Below are 22,147 nucleotides of genomic sequence, written 5' to 3'. Positions count from 1 at the left end.
AGGAAGAGCATCCCTTTTGCAACTTTCACTTTGTACAGTGTTGTGCAGAAAGTGAAAGCAAAAAATCTCTCAGTGGTCTATAAAGTAAGATTCAAAACATGTGAAATAGCTTGAGCAGCTCAAGAGATAGGGACCCTTGAAAGAGGCACGTTGTCCAAGATGGTTTGTGCACATGCTTTGAGGGAAATCCTTCTAAGTTTTTCACGTGGCTCAGGTATTTCTGGCAACTGTATGTTATGAGTTGGGTAAACAATAATTGTTAGATGATTGAACAAAAGAAAATCTCCTTTTAAACAATAAAAGCAATAGTTTTTCAGTCTTTATAGACGACAAGAACATTATTTGTGGCTAGAATATGAATTGCCAAAACATCTTAAACTCCACAAACAATTTAAATATAGATTCTGTTGATTCAAAATAATATATATTTCAATAAAACTGCATTTAATTTTCTACCATCTCTATTGTGAAGAGGGGATTAATTTCTCCCGTTCTTTGGACTCCATCCTTTTCCTCCATGTCTGTGCAGTCCTTCCATGCCCCATGGATATCTCCAGAAAAATCTCTTTGTTCTTTCCACTCAATTTGACAGGCCATTCTTGGAAATGGCATCAAGTCTACACCGACTGTCTAAACTTATATGATTTCCTGGTTCCTTCACAAACCTATCTGTTCTTTGCTGTGTAAGAGTATCAGTATCATTCATATATCTCTCTATCAACAGCTGTTTTAGTTCCATTCTTCTCTTTTCCCCCTCTACAGCTGCTATAACAGGGCACTGAACTGTGCTATGTTTAAGCAAAAAGAACTTGAACCACGTTTTCTGGGCTTCATCCATCAATAATTTGTACTCTTTTCAGGCGACCCCACCACACACCACACACCCCCTGCCCCTTAGCTACATCTAAACAAAAATATTAGTATTTGATGGATCTCTTTCATCTGTGTTTCTTTCACGTCAAAAGAGTCATCAGGAATAGTGACAGAAGAAATGGTTGGGAAATAACTGAAGATTTTTCTTTTTGTCTTAAAATGCTGAATCACTGAAAATAAAACATCACAAAAATCTGACTCTGGACAATCTTCTGATAGAACAGACGCAAGTTCCAAAACTTCTTTCACAGTTCTGGGACGTGTGGACTCCCTGCTATCTGGGATAGTAGTTTCTGTCATTCCACAGAAGGAATAATGATGACAGTTCCCAAGACTGTTTCTACACAGAGCATTAACACTAATTTGTTAATTGGTTTCCCAGGCTACTCAGCTTCAACAGTTTAATGAATCATTTGCTCAAAGAATCAAACATTGGGTTTTGGTGTCTGGCAGCTCTTGTGTCCTCAGCTGCTGGGGCCATCCAGCTGGTGGGCAGTCGGCCTGCCAGCTTCCCTGTGAAGGGACTGCTGTTGGGTTTACTGCTGAAGTACCTGAAGAGCCTTGACGTGTATAAATTTCACTCATGAGAGTTACTGGATTTAAAGACTGCTTTCTTAGCAGGATGCCAGTCATCACAAAGTACAAGAAGTAACTTCTAAAGAGAGAGAAGACAGAAATGATTTTTCCAAAGCCTTGTAATAATGATAAGACATCAGATTCCTGTAAAATATAAGATTAGAGAAATTATTTTGAGACTGTTATTTCGGAAAGACCTATAGCTCTTAAGAAATTGTAAGAGCACCTCGAGACTCCATGTGTTAATAACCAGGAGCCCAAAGAGGAACCTTGGGCACTGGTGTCAGAAACCAGGGGAGTTGCACTATGCAATTCTCCATTTCCAAGAGGTTTGACCTGCGAGTCTGCCCAGCGATCTCAGAGCTAGCAGCATAACCAGGTTCTTCTCCAACCCAGCTGTTTTAGAAGTAGGTGCAACTTGACATCTCGGTCCACCTGTCACATACAGATCAAAGTCAATCCAAAGGGGTACTATTCTCTATTACAACAAAAATATTTTCATTACTTGATCATATGCCATCCTACAAGAAATTTTCCATTCTACAGTAATGTTTCCCCCTGCTCTCAGCACGCAGGTTATAATGCTGCTCATTATGGTTTGTAGTATTTCTTTTTAATGATATCATAGAGGTTATAATCAGGTCTTTCTTGTCAATAAATGAGTTTGGGTTTTTTTGGCAAATGCATTAAAAAATATGAAAAACCTCTTCAGCTTTTCCCTAGAAGTGTGCTTTGTTTGCTCATAGCTGGTTATTTTGAGTGGCACAAGGCTATTTCGGAGAATCTTATGTTGCCCACTCAGTCTCTTTTAATACACTACTTAAATTACAGCACATGTAAGACAGTAGAAAGACAACTCTAATTTATTCTCATTCTCAGCTAAAAGTCAGCATATAAACTCTGCTTTTTCTGTAACAAAAGGCACGGGCTAACATAAATATCACTTTATTATATATTTTATATGCCTTGTGAGGCAAAACCAAGATCTATGCCTGCTGTGAACCGCCAAGCAATAACACGGAGTTGCCTTAAGCTGTTGGTCCTCTATTGAGACCCCGAAAAAAACAGCATAGGGAGAAGATTTTGTAATGCAGTTGCTGATCTGCCCAGTGATAAGACTAACCCTGCCAGGGATCACTTCACCGACCCCACATCTATGTGTGTGTTTTCGTATCTTTCTGGCTTGGGGGGACAGCGCTCGATTATCTCACTGGTTTCACGGGCAAACGGCATCCCACTGCCGGCACCGGGATGCTGTCGGGACGGGCGCCTAGGCCCCTCTGGACGTGTGGGCTTGAGAAGAGGGGACTTCTCCGGCGGCTCGAGGCAGGCAGAGAGGGGTAGATGCCGTCCGCGGCCCGGTAGTAGCCCGGGATGGCAGGCGAGCACCTGCGGGTGGCCGCGGAGCGTCCCGGCTGAGGGGAATGGCTTGCACCTCTAATGGGGCGGGGGGGTGGGGGGGGGGAACCGCGGCGGGGAGACGGAGGAGGAGAAAAGGAAGCCGAGGAGAGGGGCTGAGGAGAAGCGGGAGGGAAGGGAGCCGGGGTCTAGAGGAGGAGCTGAGCGCGGAGAGGCGGCAGCGGGCAGGGACTCAGCGGGGCCGGCAGCTGACGGCGGCCGGGGGCAGGTGCGGGAGCTGCCTACAGCCGCAGCGGGGCTCGGCTCGGCGCGGCGGCCCCCGGGCCCTATGGTGCCGCGGCGGGACCCGGTTCCTGCTCGCCGCTTTCCGAGGGGGCCCGCGGAGCGGCGCGGGACAGCGGAGCCCGCCGGCCCCGGCGCTTGGCTGGCATGAGGAACCTGCCGATCCTCCTCCTCTCCCTGTGCTGGAGCCTGGGGCGGGTAAGTCACCCCGCGCTCACCCCTGGACCCGAGGGGGCGGTTTGCTCCGCCGGACCGCGGACGGGGTGACCCTTACAGATCTTCCCGCCCGCCCTGAGGTGCCTGTGCGGAACCCCCGGGCTGGCGGTTCCACAGCAGCTTCCCCCCGCTCCCCGGAGCTGCGGGCTCAGCCGTAGCAGGTGCCGAAACGTCTGCGCCGCCGCGCTCACTTCGGGAGACAAGTGACTCCCGCGCTTACCGGGCGGGGATCTCGCAGGGGAGGGCACTCCTGGCCCCTACCGGGACACCCAGCCCATCTCCCCTCCGGCGGTCCGGGGTACAGGCTCCCACTCCGCACCCCCGGGCGCTCCTCAGGGGCCGGGACGGCTCCGCCCCAGCGGGGCAGCGCGGGCCGGGGCCGGGGCCGGCGGAGCGGCGCGGAGGGAGGCGGCCGCCGCCGGGCCGCTTCTTCCCTGCTATTTTCTCCGGCAGCCACCACCATTTGTGAGGAGTTTTCACAGAGCGCAGTCCCGGTACGGTCCACAAGGTCCTTAGCAATCATACGGGGGTAAAAACCTGCGTGATTAATTTCTCGTTAATACATGCTCCCGGGTAACAACGTGCAAAGCACTCAGAATACTGAAGTCTTGGAATTTAGGAGTCTGCTTTTAACATCTTTATATTTTTAAACATTTCTAAACTTGTTTGTGAAAGTCTATAACGTTGCTGGAAACGTGACTTACGAAAATATTAATATCTGCCCTCTAAATCTTCCCAGTTTTTGTTACTGTAAATTTAAAGTAGCAGATCATTTCCACCAAAAGTCGGGAAACCATGGTGAAGGTAGATGTAGGTTGCTTGTGAGAAGAAATGTTTTTCCAGTCAAACTGCTGTTCTGGATGCCTTAAAACTTGTTAAGGCACTAAAACTGCAGAGAGAATCCTCAGCTAGATTTCCAGTTAACTGGGTACCTTTACAGCGCGCAATGCGGCGCGCACGGTTCTGGGTTCAGTGGTTACAAAGGAAAACCTGCCCTTGGGAAAGCAGAGGGAAAGACGGACGAGCACCAGCCCTGAAAGGTGGCGAGTGCCCTCAAAATCCATTTTGGGGGTTCTTGATTTGTTTTGGGATGTGCTCAGTGCTCCATAGTCTTGAAGCCTAACTCTCTTTAACTTGGTGAAGGACATCTGAGTGAAACTGGTATATGTATTAGAACAAAGTATATTACAGTTTGGCATGCGTCCCAGGTTTGAGAAGTAATGTTGTGGTACCTTTGGGCACTAACAAATTTATGTTTGCTGTAGGATCACTGATACAGGCAAACTTGTGGTTCTTTCATAAGTACGAGAGAGAGAAGTCACTTCTTCGGCAGGTTTCTTAATTGCAGTAGGTGCTTTGATTTACCCCTCATTGTGTTAATACTTCAATTTACTGGAACCAACGTTTCTAAGACCCAGTAATTATAATGCTTTTTGATGAGTAGGAGATCTACTGTCAATTATTAAATGTTTGCAGTTAGGGAAAAGAAAAATATCAAAATCTATTATGTGAAAGGAAAATGTGATGAAAAACATTAAGTTTGCATGGGACTTTACATGGGAGCTATCTGGTAGGCAGATAATACATAACAAAACATAGGTATTTTCAACATTGTGTTGAACTTTCTATTGTAAGTGTTGGAAATCTTAATTTATCTTATGGATCTGTACAAATTCACTTTAAAAAGAAAAAAAAAGAAAAAGAATCTGCCCTGAAAACATATAATTTCAGTAGTCAGAGAAAAAAAATGGGGAAAACAAAGTAAGGTCCCAATTTTGTAGATGGTGAAATGAGACATTTGGTGAAGAAGTGACAGATTTTCACGAGTTTTCATAGCAGCTCCTGCTGTTATTCTTATGGCTATTACGTTGTATTTTTAAAAGCTGCACAAGTGGCTTGCCTACAAGGAGACTGCAGAATAACCAGATTCCCAGTCCTAAATCTAGGTCCTAGGTTCTGTGTCCACGATCACAGCTTAATTAATTATTGCCATTTAAAAAAGAAATTGTGCCATGAATCAGAGATTATTACCAGATTCTGTTATTAAATGTCTCTTAAGAAAAGTAAGAGAGAGAAAGAGAGAAAGTTGGAGAGAGACCACCCTTTTCTTGGTACCTACAAATGTGAGGATGACTGAAGTACTGTATATTCATGTTTTATTTCATTACGATGTTATTTCTAACTTCACTGTCCCTTCAGCTCCAGTGATGTTTCCTATTTTCCCATTTGTCACCTACTGCAGGCATTTCTCCCACGCAAGTTTCTCTGTTAGGCTCTGCCTCTGTGAATCCAACTGACTTCAATACAACTTCCCAGTGTCTTGTTTTTCTCCCCAATGCTGCTACGTCCCAATCTCTTCCCATGGACATAAATAACCCTTTCTGAAAACCAGGGCACGAGGGGCAGGGCTATATAAGTAAGGGCAATGGTGCTTTCATTTTTAAAGGAGTAGGGATTTCTTCCTGTGTAGCACTTGCTTGAATCAAATAATCATGCTCTGGGGCCTTCAGAAGATAAAATATACATGGTGGAAACAGGGAGAAAAGCAACATTTACCATGTCAAAGAGAATGCAGTTTAATCGGGTTTCATGTTCTGTGATTCATAGTAAACTTCCAGCTTCCTAACTTACTTCAAAAGCGCAAAAAAAAAAAAAAAAAAAGCAAATGTGTGTACTTTCCCGCTTCAGTTTAACACACAGGTTTTCTGGAGGAAACAACATTGAATGCACTACAAAGTTAAATATTTTCTTGTAAATTACAATTGATCTTGAACTGCTACAAGAAGGAGCCAGAATGTTCTAGTACATTATTTTAACATTTTGTTTTGAAAAGTCAGTGTGTGAGAAGCTAAATGGGCAGTGCCTGTGTCTGTAAAATGCCTATTACGTACTTGGGTAAAACCAGTGCCAGTTAAAGTTGTGGATTTCATTATTGGTAGTTGCATCCTTCGTAAAGCATTTTAATTCGTGTTTCAAGACCCTGGCCTGTTTGTTAATTTGACACAGGTGAATGGTGTCCATCCAGAATGCAGATTTCAGCTGGAGATTCACAAGGAGGAAACAAGGTGCATGGAACTTCTAAAGAATGCAAAGCCAGTGGACTACAAAGGTAAGAAAAGATCAGCTGTAATGTAGTATTCAACATCTGGAGTATTCAACATTTTTTCCCTTTACCTTCTTTGTTGTTGCAGTTGCTTGATTTTTCAGTACTGTGCTTATAATTTTATGTATTTTAGAATTTATGCAGATTTTGCATTAAAGGTACAGCTGCAGCAGGCATGTTGTAAGAGGTGTACCAGGTGCTAGGCACACACTGGGTGTGACTCTAGATGGGAGCAAATGCCTTCTTGTGTTTTAAGCTGTTGCTGGTAGTGTTTTCTGACTGGCCGAGAAGCTGCAGGCAGGCTGGTGATGACAAGACTAGCAGAAAGAACAAGTCCTTGGATCCAAGCATCTCTCTCTAGCTATGGTTGAAAGTAAAGTACTAGTGGCAGGAATGATCTCTGGTTTTCCCAGACAGAGGATTTTTCACACAGAAGATTAGATTCATCCTCAGAGTACCACAGAGTCATGCAAAGGAAAAGCTAGACAGTAGTGTTGCATTAAAAAAACAGATACAATCTGTTACTTTATTGTTTTTAATTTCTTTCTACATAGAAAGATAAATATAGAGATGTGACCAATTGTAATTTAATAGAAGAAAGAAGGGAGAGGAGATGTAGCTTATTATTGTTTTATTTTAGATTTTACCAAATTTCCATGCTACACTTCCATGTGAGTGAAAATTATGAATAAGATTATGAAAAAATGACATTTCTTGTGTAAATTGTAGCTGCTGATAAAGCCATTTGTTCAGCAAGCAAAATATGAAGGCAACAGATAAATCCAGACAGCCAAATGAAAAGCAAATCTGTAACATTGAAGTAGCTAGGACAGAATTTGTTAAAAATGTATGGCTTTTTAGGAAAGTTGGAAGTGTATATTTATGTATTTTATTGTTTAATGACAAAAGTATTAATCTTTTATGATCGGTTGTCTTTTTTGTAAACCATATGTCAAAACTTGTGAGCAGAAAGCAGTCTCTACACACCTACTGATGAAAAGGTGAAAGTGCTTCTTGGAGTGTTTCATTTGCGGATGTTACTTGCCCAGCATTGCTCCGGTAGCATGTAAAATATTGAAGGGAAGAGTGGACTTTCAAAGAGACTTAGATCTCAAATTTCTTTCCCCTTTTTCTAAAGGCATCTTAACATTTTTCACTTCAAAATACAATTTTGAGTTTTACAAAGTAATGTCACATCTAAAACTAATAATTAAATTTCTGTTGTCAAAAGATCTTTAAGTGGCTGGAAGTATTTAATTTCAAATTAGTTCTACAAAGCCCTGAACCTTATCGGTATCCTGCCTTTTGATATGGTAGTCCAGTATCATCTCAGAATAACTGGGCTACAACTCTTGCAGTGCCGTGGTTTTCCTTTGGCTGAACTAGGTGATACATAGTGTATTTTTTTTTTTCGTATTCAGTCTGTTTTGAATGTGCTCTGAAGATGATTATGGTACCTCAGGGACCTGGCGTCTGTAGTGCCCTTTGAGCATAACCATGAGTCCCAACTCATGATGCTTTCTCCACTTCTCTTCTTGATTTAAATGTGTAACTCCCTCAGTGCATACTCTGATTTTCATTTGTATACAATAAAATAATTAAAAGGATCATCAGCAGTTTGTATTTTACTATAATTTCTCTTTTGATTAATCCAGATCAGTAATTAGAAAAATTATAATAACCGTGAGTAATTTACATGGGTATCTCTCCAAGCAAAATCTTACTGGAATAATTCATCTACATTTAGATTTTTTTTTTTATTTATATGAGTGGTGAAGAGAGATGGCTGTTAGATAAATAATACTAGTGTGAAGCCAGATGGAGAAATAATTACTAGCCCAGCTTAATTAATTAAATCCTGAATTAATAAATTCACTATTAGCTATTATACGGCTTTGAAAGTCAAGCTTTTTTCAAGATCCACTTTTGCAATCCAGATGCTGGGCTGCTCCAGGGGTATCCTTGTGATGCACACCAGTTTTATTTTGAGTTCCCTAGGGGAAGAAAAGTTTTCTGTCAATATTTTATTCACAGCCTCTTTTCACTGGAAGAGGGGTGCCTCCTGAAAGCAAATTGCTGTGTAAGGACTTCATGTCTTAGAAAGTGACAGTGTGCCTCATCGTGTTGATTCAGCCCTGCAAGCAGTGGTAAAACAGCAGTGGAAGGATTTATATATTTAATTGAATACGTGGCTGAAACTAAAGGAATATTCCATTTTGTAGGAGACTGAAATAAAGCCCTTGTGGTAACGAACCCTTAAAAACTTTATATTTAATGTTATAGGATAATTTATCTTACGCTCCACATTGTAGATACCTTTACCAAGAACCTGTTCAGAACAGCCTATGTTAAGTATATGCATTTGCATTCCAAAAATATCCATTCTCTATGTGTCCTTATTTTCCTAATAAACTCCATGTATTCAGACATTTTGTATTTGTACAAAGATGTAAGGAGTATTTTGAACAGACTTGCAAATTATCGCAGTGATACTTTGACTACTGATAAAGAAGATTTACTAATGAAAATTGGCAAGCTGGAACTTGTCCAAGTCCTAGCTCCACACCTAAAACTTGTAGTACACTTGAAACATAATTTATTGCAATAAATTCACAAAAGCTATTTAACTTTTTCCTGAATGGGAAAGATGGTTATGCAGCCCTTGTCATGTGAATATGTGCTACCTGCCTCACAAAAGCTATATGAAATCTTGTGAAGGTCCTGTCTAGAATTTGGAAACAAAGGTTCAATTGGGCCTCCATTATCAAAATCAGTGGTAATTTTTTCATTAACTTCATGGGCACCTGAGAAGTCTTCACACCTCCATGTAACATGCTTCAGAATTTGGCTGGCATGCACAGCTACTGAATTTTGGAGGATCCAGAATTTATGGGACAGGCAGTTTCTCCTTCGGCCTAGATAGCAATTATGTATGGAATACCTTCTCAGCTCCCAGTTAGAGAGACATAAAGGAAATACTTAAAGGTGATTGCGGTATTTCTTTTTTTTTACATAATAAAATGATGTTATAGTCATCTTACCTGAGCTGCCTCATAACATGGGCTGAAGAATTTCACTGAGTAATTTTTGTAGTGTGTCTAAAATCATTGACTGTGAAGCATACAAAGGACTTGCTTACTTCATGGCTTAATAAAGCAATAGTGTGTTTTGCAAGGAAACACTGTATAAATACTGTGTAAATATCCTTTGAACAGTGCTAAGGATATGTTAAAACCACAGGACCCAGTTTGTCTAAATTGTGCTCATTTGCCAACGTCAAACTATTAGACATCCAAACCTCCTGCTTTGCACCCTTTGGGGGATTTTCAGGCATTAGCACATGCTCCTCCATTAGTGGAGAGCATTACACTCCATTTAGGGAAGAAAGTCACTCTCCAAAGATCTGTGGCAGTGTCCTCCTCTCTGTAGTGCTGTCTAGCAAATCTAGCTGTTTATTTTATGAAGGCTGCATTAGTTGCCATTTGCATTTGTTTTCTTCTTTCCTCCTATAATTTGACACCGGAGGTATGGATGGACCTTAGCTGGAAGCCTAGGAGAGGATTTTTTTTTTTTTTTTTGGTACCCTAATTTTTGGAGGGCAGATGAATTGCATTCTAAATAGCTCATAATAGCTACAGATTTCGAGGTCCATATGGAAAAAACACTGATTTATTTTTTACCTAATACCCATGGCTTGTCTTCTTTCAAAAAAAACCCCAGAAAGCTCCCAATAAAAGTGATTGAAAATACATAGAAATTGGCCCACTGTAAATCTCTGTCTTTATTCAGTATTTAGAATTTTACCTTATGAAGTAATTGACTCATTTCTGTTGACCTTTGAATGAAAAGTGAAATCTTATGGTCAAAAATGTTAAAATTCAGTCAATAGACTTTATAACAGGGTTCTACAACAAAAAGTTCTAAAAAAGATTTCATGAAGAAAAAATGAATTTAAGGTTTTTTTATTAATTTTGAACTGAGTGGCTGAACAGTTAAATTAGTCTTTTCAGCTCTTGCTTTCTAAAATGTGTTTTTGTGAGACCCATACATATGCCAGACAACATTTTTAATTTTAGATATGACATCCCAAATTTGAGAAAGAGATGTAGACGGAACAAGAAATGGATTTGGAAAGAATTTCATAAACATCTCAAAGAGAGGCTTCATAATGCATCTAATAATGGGAAATGAAAACAGACAGGACTACCAAATGATACTTTCACGTATTTATAAATTTAAAGCAAGAGGGACCAGTGTTGCTATATAATCTGATCTCTCAAATTACACTTCCAGTAGAATTTCAGTCAGTGATTCTAGCAGTGAGCTCATGATTTTGCAGATGAAACAAAGCATAAAATTCTGAAAGTCCTTCAGAACAGTGGGATGAATATTCAAATGTTGGACCCATGGCAAGTTGTCCAAAAGTTTATCCAGCTAACCTCTGCTGTTAAGGTTCTGTCTCCAGTAAGAAAGGTCCTTATTTTGCTTTCCAAACCCACACATACACACACGTATATATCTCCGTATCATACAAAAGAAGGACTGACTGTGAGTGTAATGAAGCCAACTTGATGATAAGTCTCTCCTCCGCATCAATAAATAGGAGGCTTACACAAAGCCATATGAGGCCTTTCTTTTGCTATGTGAAAAGGAATCTCCTCAAGATTCTCTCTTTCTTAATCCTCCCAATTTCATCAAGGGCTTCCATCAGGTTTGGTTTTGTTTTGCAGCTATTTTCTCTGTAAAATGAGCCAGTAGTTCAGACTGCAGTGTTGCTTAGAGTTACCTGAGGTAGCTTTAAAAGTAGAATTAAATGAGCTAGTGGGATCACAGAACTTCCTTTCATGTAGGACAACTTTAGCTTTCTTGAATCTCCTTGCTACTGCTTTTCTAGCTATAGTACAGACACGCTGCTACTTTTTGTTTCACACATTTTTTTATGAGGGGAGCTGAGGGGGCTGCTTTGAATGTTTGTCTGTTTTGGCTTCCATTAATTGAAGTGTCATCATTAATGACACTACATAAAATGGATCATCCTTACAGTGTTGACCATGTCTGGGCTTTGTGGAATCTATACTTAATTATTTGAGGGTAGAAGAGAGGCAGAGCTGGCTCATCTGTTGAGGAGGCTCGGCGATAGGTGAGAAAGAACCTTGAATGAAAGGAGTTGCCTATTGAAAAATAACTAACAGGAAATAAATGGTGAAGACCAAGAAAATGTCCTCATCAGCCTCATTCAAAAATCTCACATAATAAAGCTTACTAAGAGTGACAATAACAAGCTTTTTTTTTTGGAAAGAAGAGAGGCAGTGTGCCTACAGATGCTTTCTACAATTTTGAAGGTCTACCTCCCCAAAATGTAAGTAGAAATTCAACAGTAGATATTAATAAATGGTATTCCGAGCCCTGAAAAAAGGAAAGTGCACAGCCATAAGTGAATTTATTGTGTTGTTCAGAAGATTCTGAAAGAAATACTGCTTCACATAGTTTTGCACTTGAGTCCTGATAAAGACGGCTGTGGCCATGGCAGTCTACTCTCCATGACATCCAAAGTTTAAATACCACAAGGAATCAATCTTGAATACCAAAGCACTAAAAAAGTTCCAACTAATACAGCCAATAGCATGTGGGTTAGACATAAGCCAAACTTGACAGAAATAAATGGTCCCAATACTTTACACAGACTTTTAATATTTGTGGTGGGGTTTATATGAACAGGAGATTGATATTTAATGGTATTTTATGAAGAATGTACAGCATGTCTAAATCAGTGCAACATGAAGATGAAGATACCTCTTACAGTTTAGACTATACATCTATTAATATCTTTCCAATATAATAGGAAATGGTCTTCTTCTGGTAGGATTAGAGTGCTGTCCAGTGCTGTTGTCTCCAAAGAACATTTTGATCAATTGGAAAGTAGGATTTACTTGGTAGAAAATTTGAATGGAAATGTGTTTTCTTTTTCAGAGGGTTTTTTTTCAAAGTTATTAGCTGACAACTTCCATATTTCCTCACAGTACCCTAAAAATATGTAAATTACATTATAAAATAAAATTGGCTTATAGATTTTTGATTCTCTGATGGGAAACTGTTCTTCAGAAAGGAAATAATGCATTTCTTCTGAAATGTTTCGTATAGTGAAAAGCCAGTAATCCCCCAGAGGCCTCCTTTAGCAGTGTTTTTGCCATTCTTGGTCACAGGACTCGCTGTTAAAATTCTTTAAACTGCAAACATTTTAGGTGAATATGAGATAAATTCTATTGGTTTCATCATTTTGTTTAACTAGTTAAGGCTGATGTATACTGTAGACTTCAAAATTTCTACGTGCTGTGTATGAGTAGCTTTTGTTGACTGGTAACTAAAAAAGCTTACATTTGCATTTCTGCAGTATTTCTGAATAATTAGAGCTTGTATACACTGCCCAATTTCACAACAGTGCTTTAGTTCAACGTAGGCATATCGGAGCTGCTTCTTGGCCGTTCTGCAGGTGGTGGTGGTGTCATTTTCACAGAGTCGCAGGCCGGCAGCTCCTTGTGGAGGTGGCTTGGGGGCCTGTCCCACCCCCAGCCAGGGGCAGCCCCAGCCCTGGGCATTGGTCACCTCCCTGGGGTAGGGACAGCTGAGAACGTTTTCCTGCCGGCACGGGGTCAGGATCTGGCCTGGTGCAGGGAACCGGGGTTGGACACAGCACTGGGATGGCCGGGCAGGGCCGTAGTGGTGGGTGGCAGAGGCAGGCACGGGCGCTGCTGTGAGGAAGCTGAAGTCAGGTGCACTCACGACATGGCTGAAGGCCCAGACCTGGGCTTAGATGGGAACCTGGGCAGGGGCGTGAGGCTGATCAGGGCCATTAAGGCCTCTCAGTGCACTCAGGGCCCTAACAAAAGTAGACGGCAAATAACTTTAGTGAAATGCCTTGGAGCAGCAGTATTTTTGCTGCTATCTTCCTCCTGTTACCGCTTTAGGCAGTTCTGCTGTGTGTTTACTTTGCTTCCAGTTCGCTAGCTCTCTATTTCTCTAGTGCCTCCTTTTCCTTTCTTTCTTATTATGTGAAAATGCAGAAAGAATTTTAGTCCGTATATGTTCATAAATTCTCATGTGGCCTAAATTACATGCTGAGACGTTCAGACCTACAGTCTGGAAAACATTGCCCATAAGAGGTGAGATTGCTTCTGCTTTGTCAAGTTAAGTACAAAAATCAAAACCTTTCCCCCTTTGAAAAATAAACCATGGCCTAGCTGACATCTTTCTGGCTGATTTTCAAAGCACTTTCTCTATGTTTCATGTATCATGCATGCCTAGACAGTTTAAAAAAATGCTAAACCTCTCTTTGAATTGGCAATTTTTAAAATCCAAATGCAAAGTGCCACCTAGTGGTTAATATCTGGATAAAATGTATATGTAAACAAAACTTTCCAGTACAAACTGGGAAGTGTTACACTTCTTTATAGATTAAGAAGCACGTGTAGGTCAACAAACTCGTTGCTCAGAGACTGGCTCTCAGACAGCAGGATGAGGGATGTGGTGGCAATTTTTATGTAAGCTGAAAAAAATGAGAAACAAAGTGTAGTTTATAGTCTGTTATGTTTCCTTTCATTATAAAGTATTTGCAAATGCATCACAAGCATTAAGGACCGAACATTAAAATAAAGTAAGTGATCTCATTGAAACTAGCTAAGAATAGCATCTGCAATATCATCTGGAGGAACAGGAGGGAAGAGCAGCAGAGGAGTGGCACTGTAGGAACACTTTTGAGTGAGTCATTGAGCAAAGGTTTTCTGGGAAGATTGATTGTTTCCTTGGATATGCTGCAAATGGCACACCAAGCAAATAAATTATGCAAATGAAAAGGTTGAAAAGAGATTGTTATATGTAGGGTTCAGGGGAGTTCTAGACACCACAGAAATAGAGATGAACAACCTTTTTTTTTTTTTCTTTTTTTTTCCCTGCTAGCTTTATTAATAGGTAAAGAAGGAGGTAAAGAGTATAGCAGTAGAGATGCACAGGAAAAGTTGGGGAGCTAAGACAAATCAAGAACTGGATTGGTTTTATATGTGTATATATCAGGGTGAAATGACAAAAACATTCAAGGCTTGAGAATTTATTGAAGCTGGATGCAAACAGAGACTAAATGAATGAACATAAAATGATATAAATGCACATTAAAATACTTCTGGGTACTTAGAATATTTTTAAAAATATGATAAAATTGCACACATGAAAATAAACACAAAGCAATTCAAGTTTTATTTAAAATATGAGATATTTTCTGTAGAATTATTGGTAGAATTGCAACTAGAACAAAAAATTAAACCTTATTTAAAGCTACAAATAAATATGTTTTGTATCTTAATTGATTCATATCCTTTGGAGATAGTGGGAAACAGGTTTATATATGCAGAAGATGGCTAAAACTGCCAGAGAATAAGAGCATGTATAATGATTTTATGAAATGTGACAGTAACTGAATGAATTAATGGAGGGACATAGAGTAGTAGAGAGTAGAATATGAAGCTTGATCAAGCTGGATATTCTATGTACAGAAGGAGACACATTGAGCATAGCATTTATTGCTCCTTCGTTTTCCAGCAATGTAGGTATTTATAAGCACTGTAGGCTGCTCTGTAGTCACTGGGGAGAAACAGGCAATTGTTGTGAGCAATTAATCTGGCCTATTTTCATGTGTTTTAGGATGAAGTGAATCATGCTCTGCCTCCCTCTAACAATACTGCATATGTCGTTGTCGTAAAAGGATACTATGGTGGGTAAAGAACAATATCTACTAGAAGACCTGTGAAACTCGCCAAGGTCTCCAGTTGCGCCACATCTTGAATTTCCAGGATCAGTGAGAAATTAATTGCTAGTTTCAATTGTGCACAATTAAACTCATGCTGTACAACAGAGATATGTTTTTGGGATGGAAGAGACAAATAGAAGCAAATGTAGTAAGAGTGGACTTGTTAATTGTATCCCACCTCTGCATAAAGGTGTGTTTTGCTAAGAGAAGAAAAAAATATATGACTGCAATATTGTAAAAAATCAGTGGTAACAGGAGGAGGGGAAAATGAAGAAAAGTGTGAGTTGAAAGCCCAGAAAAGTGCGTATTGTTTGACCGTTGTACTTCTGACAGCCTCTAGCAGCACACCAGTAGCACCATAATTTCAGCATTCAGCCCTAGACCAGTTTTCAGAAGCACACTGTAGACATTCAGTGACTATAAATGCCTTCAGGACATTTCAGCAGTTTTCTCAGATTTCCTGTACCATAATAAATAAGCCAGTAAATATACATAAATTGAGGTTTAATGTTCTTCTTGGAATTCTGAAGACAGCCACTCGAGTTTCACTCTCATAATTGTTGATGCATCTGAATGTAGTCTAGATGTAGGAAATGCATCTTTTGTGTTATTTCATCTATTTGATTTAAGGAGTCTGAAAAAGTATAATTCTTTCTTGTGCTGCAGATGCCTATTAAAGTCCTAAAATACTGAGGAAAAACTGAGATAAAAAATACATTCCCCAGAAAACATTAGTGACTTGTAATGTTTGAAATGTCAAAAACTTGTATACTGATTACCGTCCTGCAAGCTATCTTTGAGATCTGATACAAATTGTGTTGATTAATTTTGTTGGGAATAAGACTTAGACCTCTATTTTCTGTATAATACTTTGTGTAAGTGAAACTTGAATAAGAGTTTTGTGAGGAGCTTTTGTGGAAAAGGTAGTAATGGATCTCTGAAGTCCATGTTGTTCAGCTGCCTTTTTAGCAAAACCTTAGCGTGGTCCATATAGCAGTGCAGCAAAAATTTGTAAAGGCCTCTGAACTGTTTGCAGATTACTGTAAAAAATCCACCATTTTACAGAGAGTATACTGAACAAAAGGGAAAATTTGTGAAAGTCATCAGCTTTTATGACTGTGCATGAACACTTTCATGACTCATCTCAGCTCTCACTTGTTAGTGGAAATTGGGATGAACTAAAAAGGTCTGAAGTCGCACAAGATGCTAATTATTCTTGTGTACTCCAGGCTTGTTTATGCTGGCTCAGGCAGTACAACCATCAAAGCCAAAAGAGTTTCATTTTGTCACTACAGTTCTGAGTGCTGGCAGATGAAGAAAATTGTTTCTTTGTCTGTCTTGTATGTCATGTTGTTGATGTCGTTTCTGGCTTAAAATCAACTGGGAAGGAAGCATGACCTGAATTGGCTGAAGTAAATATTCTTTTACTTTGCATAAGCCCTGGTGTTGCATCATAGAGATGCAGGACTTGATTATAATCCAGTATTGTAACTCAGGAAGCACCAAAGCATGTTTAAGTTCTATTGACTTCAAAGGGTATGGAGATGACTTGCTCAGATGGAAACCTCTTAAATTGTATACACATGGCCAAGTCAACATCACCTCAGTGATATCATTACTGTTGCTAAAAGAAAAGCCACAAGTGCTGGAGGGAGTATAAGGTAGTCAGGTAAAACAGAGCACAGATAAAACTCATGAGTTAATTCTTTAAGAAATGTGTGAACCAGCTGTGGAGGCAGGTGCACTAGAAAGGACAAACCCTGCATGATCATCCTGAAAAAAAAGGGGTTGGTTATGGAGTTCAAAGACTATTACGTTATGAATTAGTTGCTCTCATAGCTTGGCTCCGCTCAGGAGCAAGCTACGCAGTCTATCACTCACTCCCCCCATCCTCCAAGGGAATGGGTGAGAGATAATATAACAGAAAAGCTCTAAGTTTGAGATAAAGACAGGGAGAGATCATTGAAGTTACTGTTACGGGCAAAACAGACTCTACTTGGAGAAAACTATTTATTTATTATTATTAATAAAACCAAAGGCAGGATAATGAGGAAGAGAACAAAAACAACTTCCCCTCTCCCCTCCCTCTTCTTAGGCTTAACTTCATTTCAATTATCTCTACCTCCTTCAGCCCCCCGAGCGGCGCAGGGGGAAGAGGGAATGGTGGTTATGGTCAGTTCATCACTTGTTGGTTTCCAGAACTCCTTCCTCCTCAGGAAAAGAATTCCTCACATTCCTCCTCTGCTCCAGTGTGGGGTCCCTCCCACTGGCTGCAGTCCTTTGTGAACTGCTCCGGCATGGGTCGTTTTCCACAGGGTGCAGTCCCTCCAGAACAGCTGCCCCAGCACGGGCCCTCCACAGGCCACAGCCTCCTTCAGGCATCCGCCTGCCCCAGCGTGAGATCCTCCCCGGGCTGCAGGTGGATCTCTGCTCCTCCATGGGCCTTCATGGGCTGCAGGGGGACAGCCGGCCTCACCACAGTCTTCACCACAGGCTTCAGGGGAATCTTGGCCAGTGAATAGTTCCTAATCCAAGTTTCATGTTCTCTGCTGAAGGGAATAAACTGTCCCTTATACTTTCTAATAATCTTATGGAAATAATATTGGTAGGATAAAAGTTATTTCTCTCTTTAGAATTAATCACAAATTTTAATTGTCAATTGCCTTATTTGAAGACATAAATGCCCAGAATTTTGCACATGATCTTTTTTTTTTTCCACTTTTTTTTTTCACTTGTCACTTAGCTTAGAAGGCATGCATCATAAGCAGTCGCCTTTAAACAAATACAATATGCTTGATCCAAGTGCCCATAGTGGGCTACAGGAAGATTCATGCTCATTCACAAGATACTGCTTTTGAGCCACATGTATGGAGACATCAGCATGGGCAAAACTGTTAACAAGTAGTTACTATCTACTACTAACAAGTTGTTACTAGTACTACTGTAAAGCATGCCTATAACATTTTATGACCCCTCTTCCTGAAATAAATATACAGAAGCATTCTTTCTTCAAATCACTGTTATTTAGTGTAGGAGAGATGATTTTGTTAGTCCATGCCCATGGTTCCAAAAATTTGCCGGTCATGATGCTCCCATTGTATCTGTGGTACTGAGTCAAATGAACTACTTTTACTTTTTTTTAACACGATCCCATCAACGTGACATAGTTTTAATGAGACATTTTGCAAACAATGTATTAACCAACTTAAAAATAAGCTGTTTAATCAACAAATTCTTATGATTCCCTTAATGTTTTCATACAAAATACCATCTTTGCAACTTTCTTGAAAGAGTCTAATCTTTCTTGAACTACTCATCCAAAGCTTCCACCAGGTCTTTATAAGGTCAATATAGTAGGGTCATTCCAACCAGACTGAGCTTTCAAGTCTATTACTGCTGTTTTTGTTTCAGGATGTGTTGGAGTTTGGGATAACATCACTTGTTGGCGTCCTGCGAAGATTGGAGAGACTGTCACTGTCCCTTGTCCAAAAGTATTTAGCCTTTTTTCTGGAAAACCAGGTATTTCATTTTAAGGTGTATTTTTGCTGTCTCCTTTTTGGTATTTTACAATGTTGTATGGGGAGGTTTGCAGTTTAAGGTTTAAGGTTTTTATTTTCTTTTTAAAGAGTTAAAATAATAAAGAGTTAAAATAATATATTCTTTTAAAGACTCTTTAAAGAGTTAAAATAATAGATTTTTAACAGAGCTGTTCATGATACATCACAAAAAGACCAAAACATTGTCTTTGTGATCCAGATGGTGTTCTTTGAGTCAGATACTAAATATACATTCTGATATAGTGACACTCATCAAGGCTGAAGACATTGCTTGCTCTTTTTCACCTATTTATGTTCATTATTAAGGCAGCTGAGCCTGGCTGATGTCTTTAACTGTTGTCAGCAGGTCACACGCAGGTTTTTCCTTCTGTTTTTTTCCTTCTGTTTTTCCTTCCTTCTCTCTGGAGGGGACATCTGCTTTGCCTTCATGAGAATGATAAGCTGACATTAACACATAACACCTAAATATTATCGCTATTGCAATTTAAGGTAGTTACTATGAAATCTTTAATTCTGCTTTTTAATGGAACTTGAAAAAAGCTAAGGAGTGTCTCAAGACTGCTGAAACGTTTAACTGTTCTAAGCCTACCATCTTCTGCATCATCTTGTCAATATATCATATTGTGGTTTAATTTTACTTTGGCTTGTTAGTGGGATTTTAAAAATAGATGATGCACACATAGCATTTCACATACGTATCTTAAAATAAAGCAGGAAAAATCTTATCCCCATCGCTTAGGTGAGAAAACTTTGTCATGAAGAGCTGGTGAAAGATGCAAAACTTACCACAGTGATTTAATTCTGTTTTTGAGGTTTCTGTGGAGAGCTTTTTAACAATATTACTTTTAACATAGAGGCTAACTTGAGGTGTGACTAAAATAGCTTTATTCTCAAAGCTGTTGATTAAGTTTTGTTCCAGTAAAAAATACATAACTAAAACAATCTACAGATGCGCAAAGGTTTTCATTCCTGGAGCTGGTGAATCTTGATTAGTTTATCAGGGATAGTCTAAACAGTTTATAAAGGGGAAAGTATGTGTAATCTGCACTAAATCTTGTGAAATCTATAAAAGTATTCAGATTACTCAAACAAAGGTATTAAGGTGTTGTCATAAGACGAGGCAAACTAATAAATAAAAATTCAAAATCTGAATTAAATCACTGTCTATTTGACAAAAGCTAGAGCATGCACACTCTCTCTGGAGTTTGGATGTTTGATATTTAACAAATCTTAGTATCTTATATTACAATAACATTTTAATTTTCCTGTAAAACAACTGCAATAAATATTTGAGTCTGAAACCTTCACAATGCATTACAACTCTATCTCACTTGGGCATGACATCAACAAGACTGAAAGATCACTTCCTTTTTGTAGTTTGCTATAATTTCCCCATATACGGCTTTTTTTTTATAGCTGCCTGTTTACTTCTTGCTTGTTATAGTTTTGGCATACTGAGTAATTAATTCTCTATTGAATATTAGTAACTTTATATTAAATAACTTTTTATTGTAAAAGCAATCATATTATCCTATAATATTTTTTTCTGTATTGTGCATGATGATCTAAGTGTATGAATATCAGAAAGTTATTCTGTGAATTTTTTTTTCAAATGTGTATATCAAGTTGTAGGTTTTAAATTAGGTTGCCCTCTGAAATATTTAATTGTATGGAAAGATTGTGTAGAAATAAATAACATCTTCCATAGAACATTGCCTAACTGTCTTTAAGTTAGAAGGCCTTACAGTACTTATGGTAGAAAATACTTCAGCATCCTGAGTACACAGAGCCTTTTTCTTGCAAAACTAGCTTTGACGTAATTTGTGGTTCTGTTAACACATTCCTCCACTCTGCTAGTCAGAGGATCTTGATGTACTTTTAAAGTAAGGGCTCTTCAGAGTGTGTAAATAGGTTACATTTTCTTTAAAAAATGCCATGTCTATGCCAAATGGCAGAAGTGGTCCCGTTGTTTGAGAAGACACTGTGGTTTGAGGTCAAGGTCTTGTTACGAGCTAGAAAAATTTGGTTGTTGGTTGGTCAACCATTCGTAGGATATTTACAACTTTCCACTAAAGATTATACAAAGAAGAAATTCCGGTAACTGATCATCAAGATAAAAATCACAAAAGCTTTAGTTTGGAGTATATATAAACATCTTTGGTTATTCTTGTCCAAAGCTGACCTGTGACACATTAATTTGTTTCCTTGTGTGAAAAACAGGTATCTTTAAGTCCATTAAAGACCAGTGGTAAACTCCAAACCAAAGCAGCATGTTATTACAGATTTCAAGTATCATGTCTATAAAAATTGCTGTAAGAAAGGTGAAAGGAAGTTGCTTATGATTTAACATTGTGGAAGTATGTTATGATAATCTTAATGACTGCTCTTCATTCTGACATCAGACTCTTCAGGTTTCTCCTATTGAAGCTGTTCCATATTGTATGAACATAGGTTTGTATTAATTAGATTAAGGAGTGGAATCATGGATTGCCCCCATCTCGTCTGTATGACTTCATCTGGGAAAAGAATCAGCTACTTCTCTCAGTTCAAAACAAAAAATCATTTTGAAATTAGTAGATGTTCAAAATTCCTTTCCAACCATATTTGCACATCTCCTACATTCCTTGGACTACATTTTTTCAGTGATTTGTTCAAAGAGTGAGATTCAGCATGCATATTTATTTCTTCAATCTTCAACCTATCACATAATTTGTCCTTTAAAGTGCATTACCAACTCTACCAACATTTGCCATAGCAGTAATTCATCACCATAATATCTAATAGCTTTTATAACTCTTCAGTAAATCATTTGGTATTACCTTCTCAGAAGAGCTTAAATAGGAGGTTAGAACAACTCTCATTTAAATTACTTTTCTATCAAATTACTTTACCTACAAATTATCCCCTTTATAGAGTGAGCTGAAAGACTCCCTCCAGAATACTTTCTGTAAAGCAGCAAAATACTTCTGGCTTTTGCAGATGTAGTAGAAATAGCTGTTATACAAAAGCAGAAGCCTGCCATCACAGCTTGGAGTTACTTCAGTTTTTCTATATTGCAAAGGCAACTCTGAGCAAGAGTAAAAGCCAAAGTAGTATGAATTAAGAGCACATGAAAGGAAACGGCTGTGTTTCTTTAACAGGAGTGCTAGCAAGTTAACAGAGAATGACAAAGTTAGGTTGTCTAAAGATTTATTGCTGAGGAAACTTTTGAATATTTTTTATTTAAACTCTCAAATTTCTCTTTACAGGAAATATTAGCAAAAATTGTACGAGTAATGGATGGTCAGATATTTTTCCTGACATCTTGAGTACTTGTGGATATAATGACTATGAGGATGATTATAAGGTAGGAAAAAACCTGTTTCTATTAATTTTGATGCCAAT

At 39.1% G+C, this 22,147-nt stretch overlaps 1 protein-coding gene across 1 annotated transcript in view; it reads left to right on the top strand.

The window, feature by feature from the left end:
- The first annotated feature begins 3,237 nt into the window (after positions 1-3,237).
- VIPR2 (vasoactive intestinal peptide receptor 2) overlaps positions 3,238-22,147 on the top strand; it is a 55,524-nt gene continuing 36,614 nt past the window's right edge. The window contains exons 1-4 of the mRNA XM_086741538.1: positions 3,238-3,288; positions 6,313-6,415; positions 18,618-18,725; positions 22,012-22,109. Of these exons, the coding sequence (XP_086597664.1) occupies positions 3,238-3,288; positions 6,313-6,415; positions 18,618-18,725; positions 22,012-22,109 (360 nt within the window). The remainder of the gene's footprint in view (positions 3,289-6,312; positions 6,416-18,617; positions 18,726-22,011; positions 22,110-22,147) is intronic.

This window comes from Chlamydotis macqueenii, chromosome 2 (assembly GCF_036417535.1).
Source record: "Chlamydotis macqueenii isolate bChlMac1 chromosome 2, bChlMac1.mat, whole genome shotgun sequence".
NCBI classification, from domain to species: domain Eukaryota; kingdom Metazoa; phylum Chordata; class Aves; order Otidiformes; family Otididae; genus Chlamydotis; species Chlamydotis macqueenii.
This window is presented reverse-complemented; position numbering and strand designations above follow the sequence as displayed.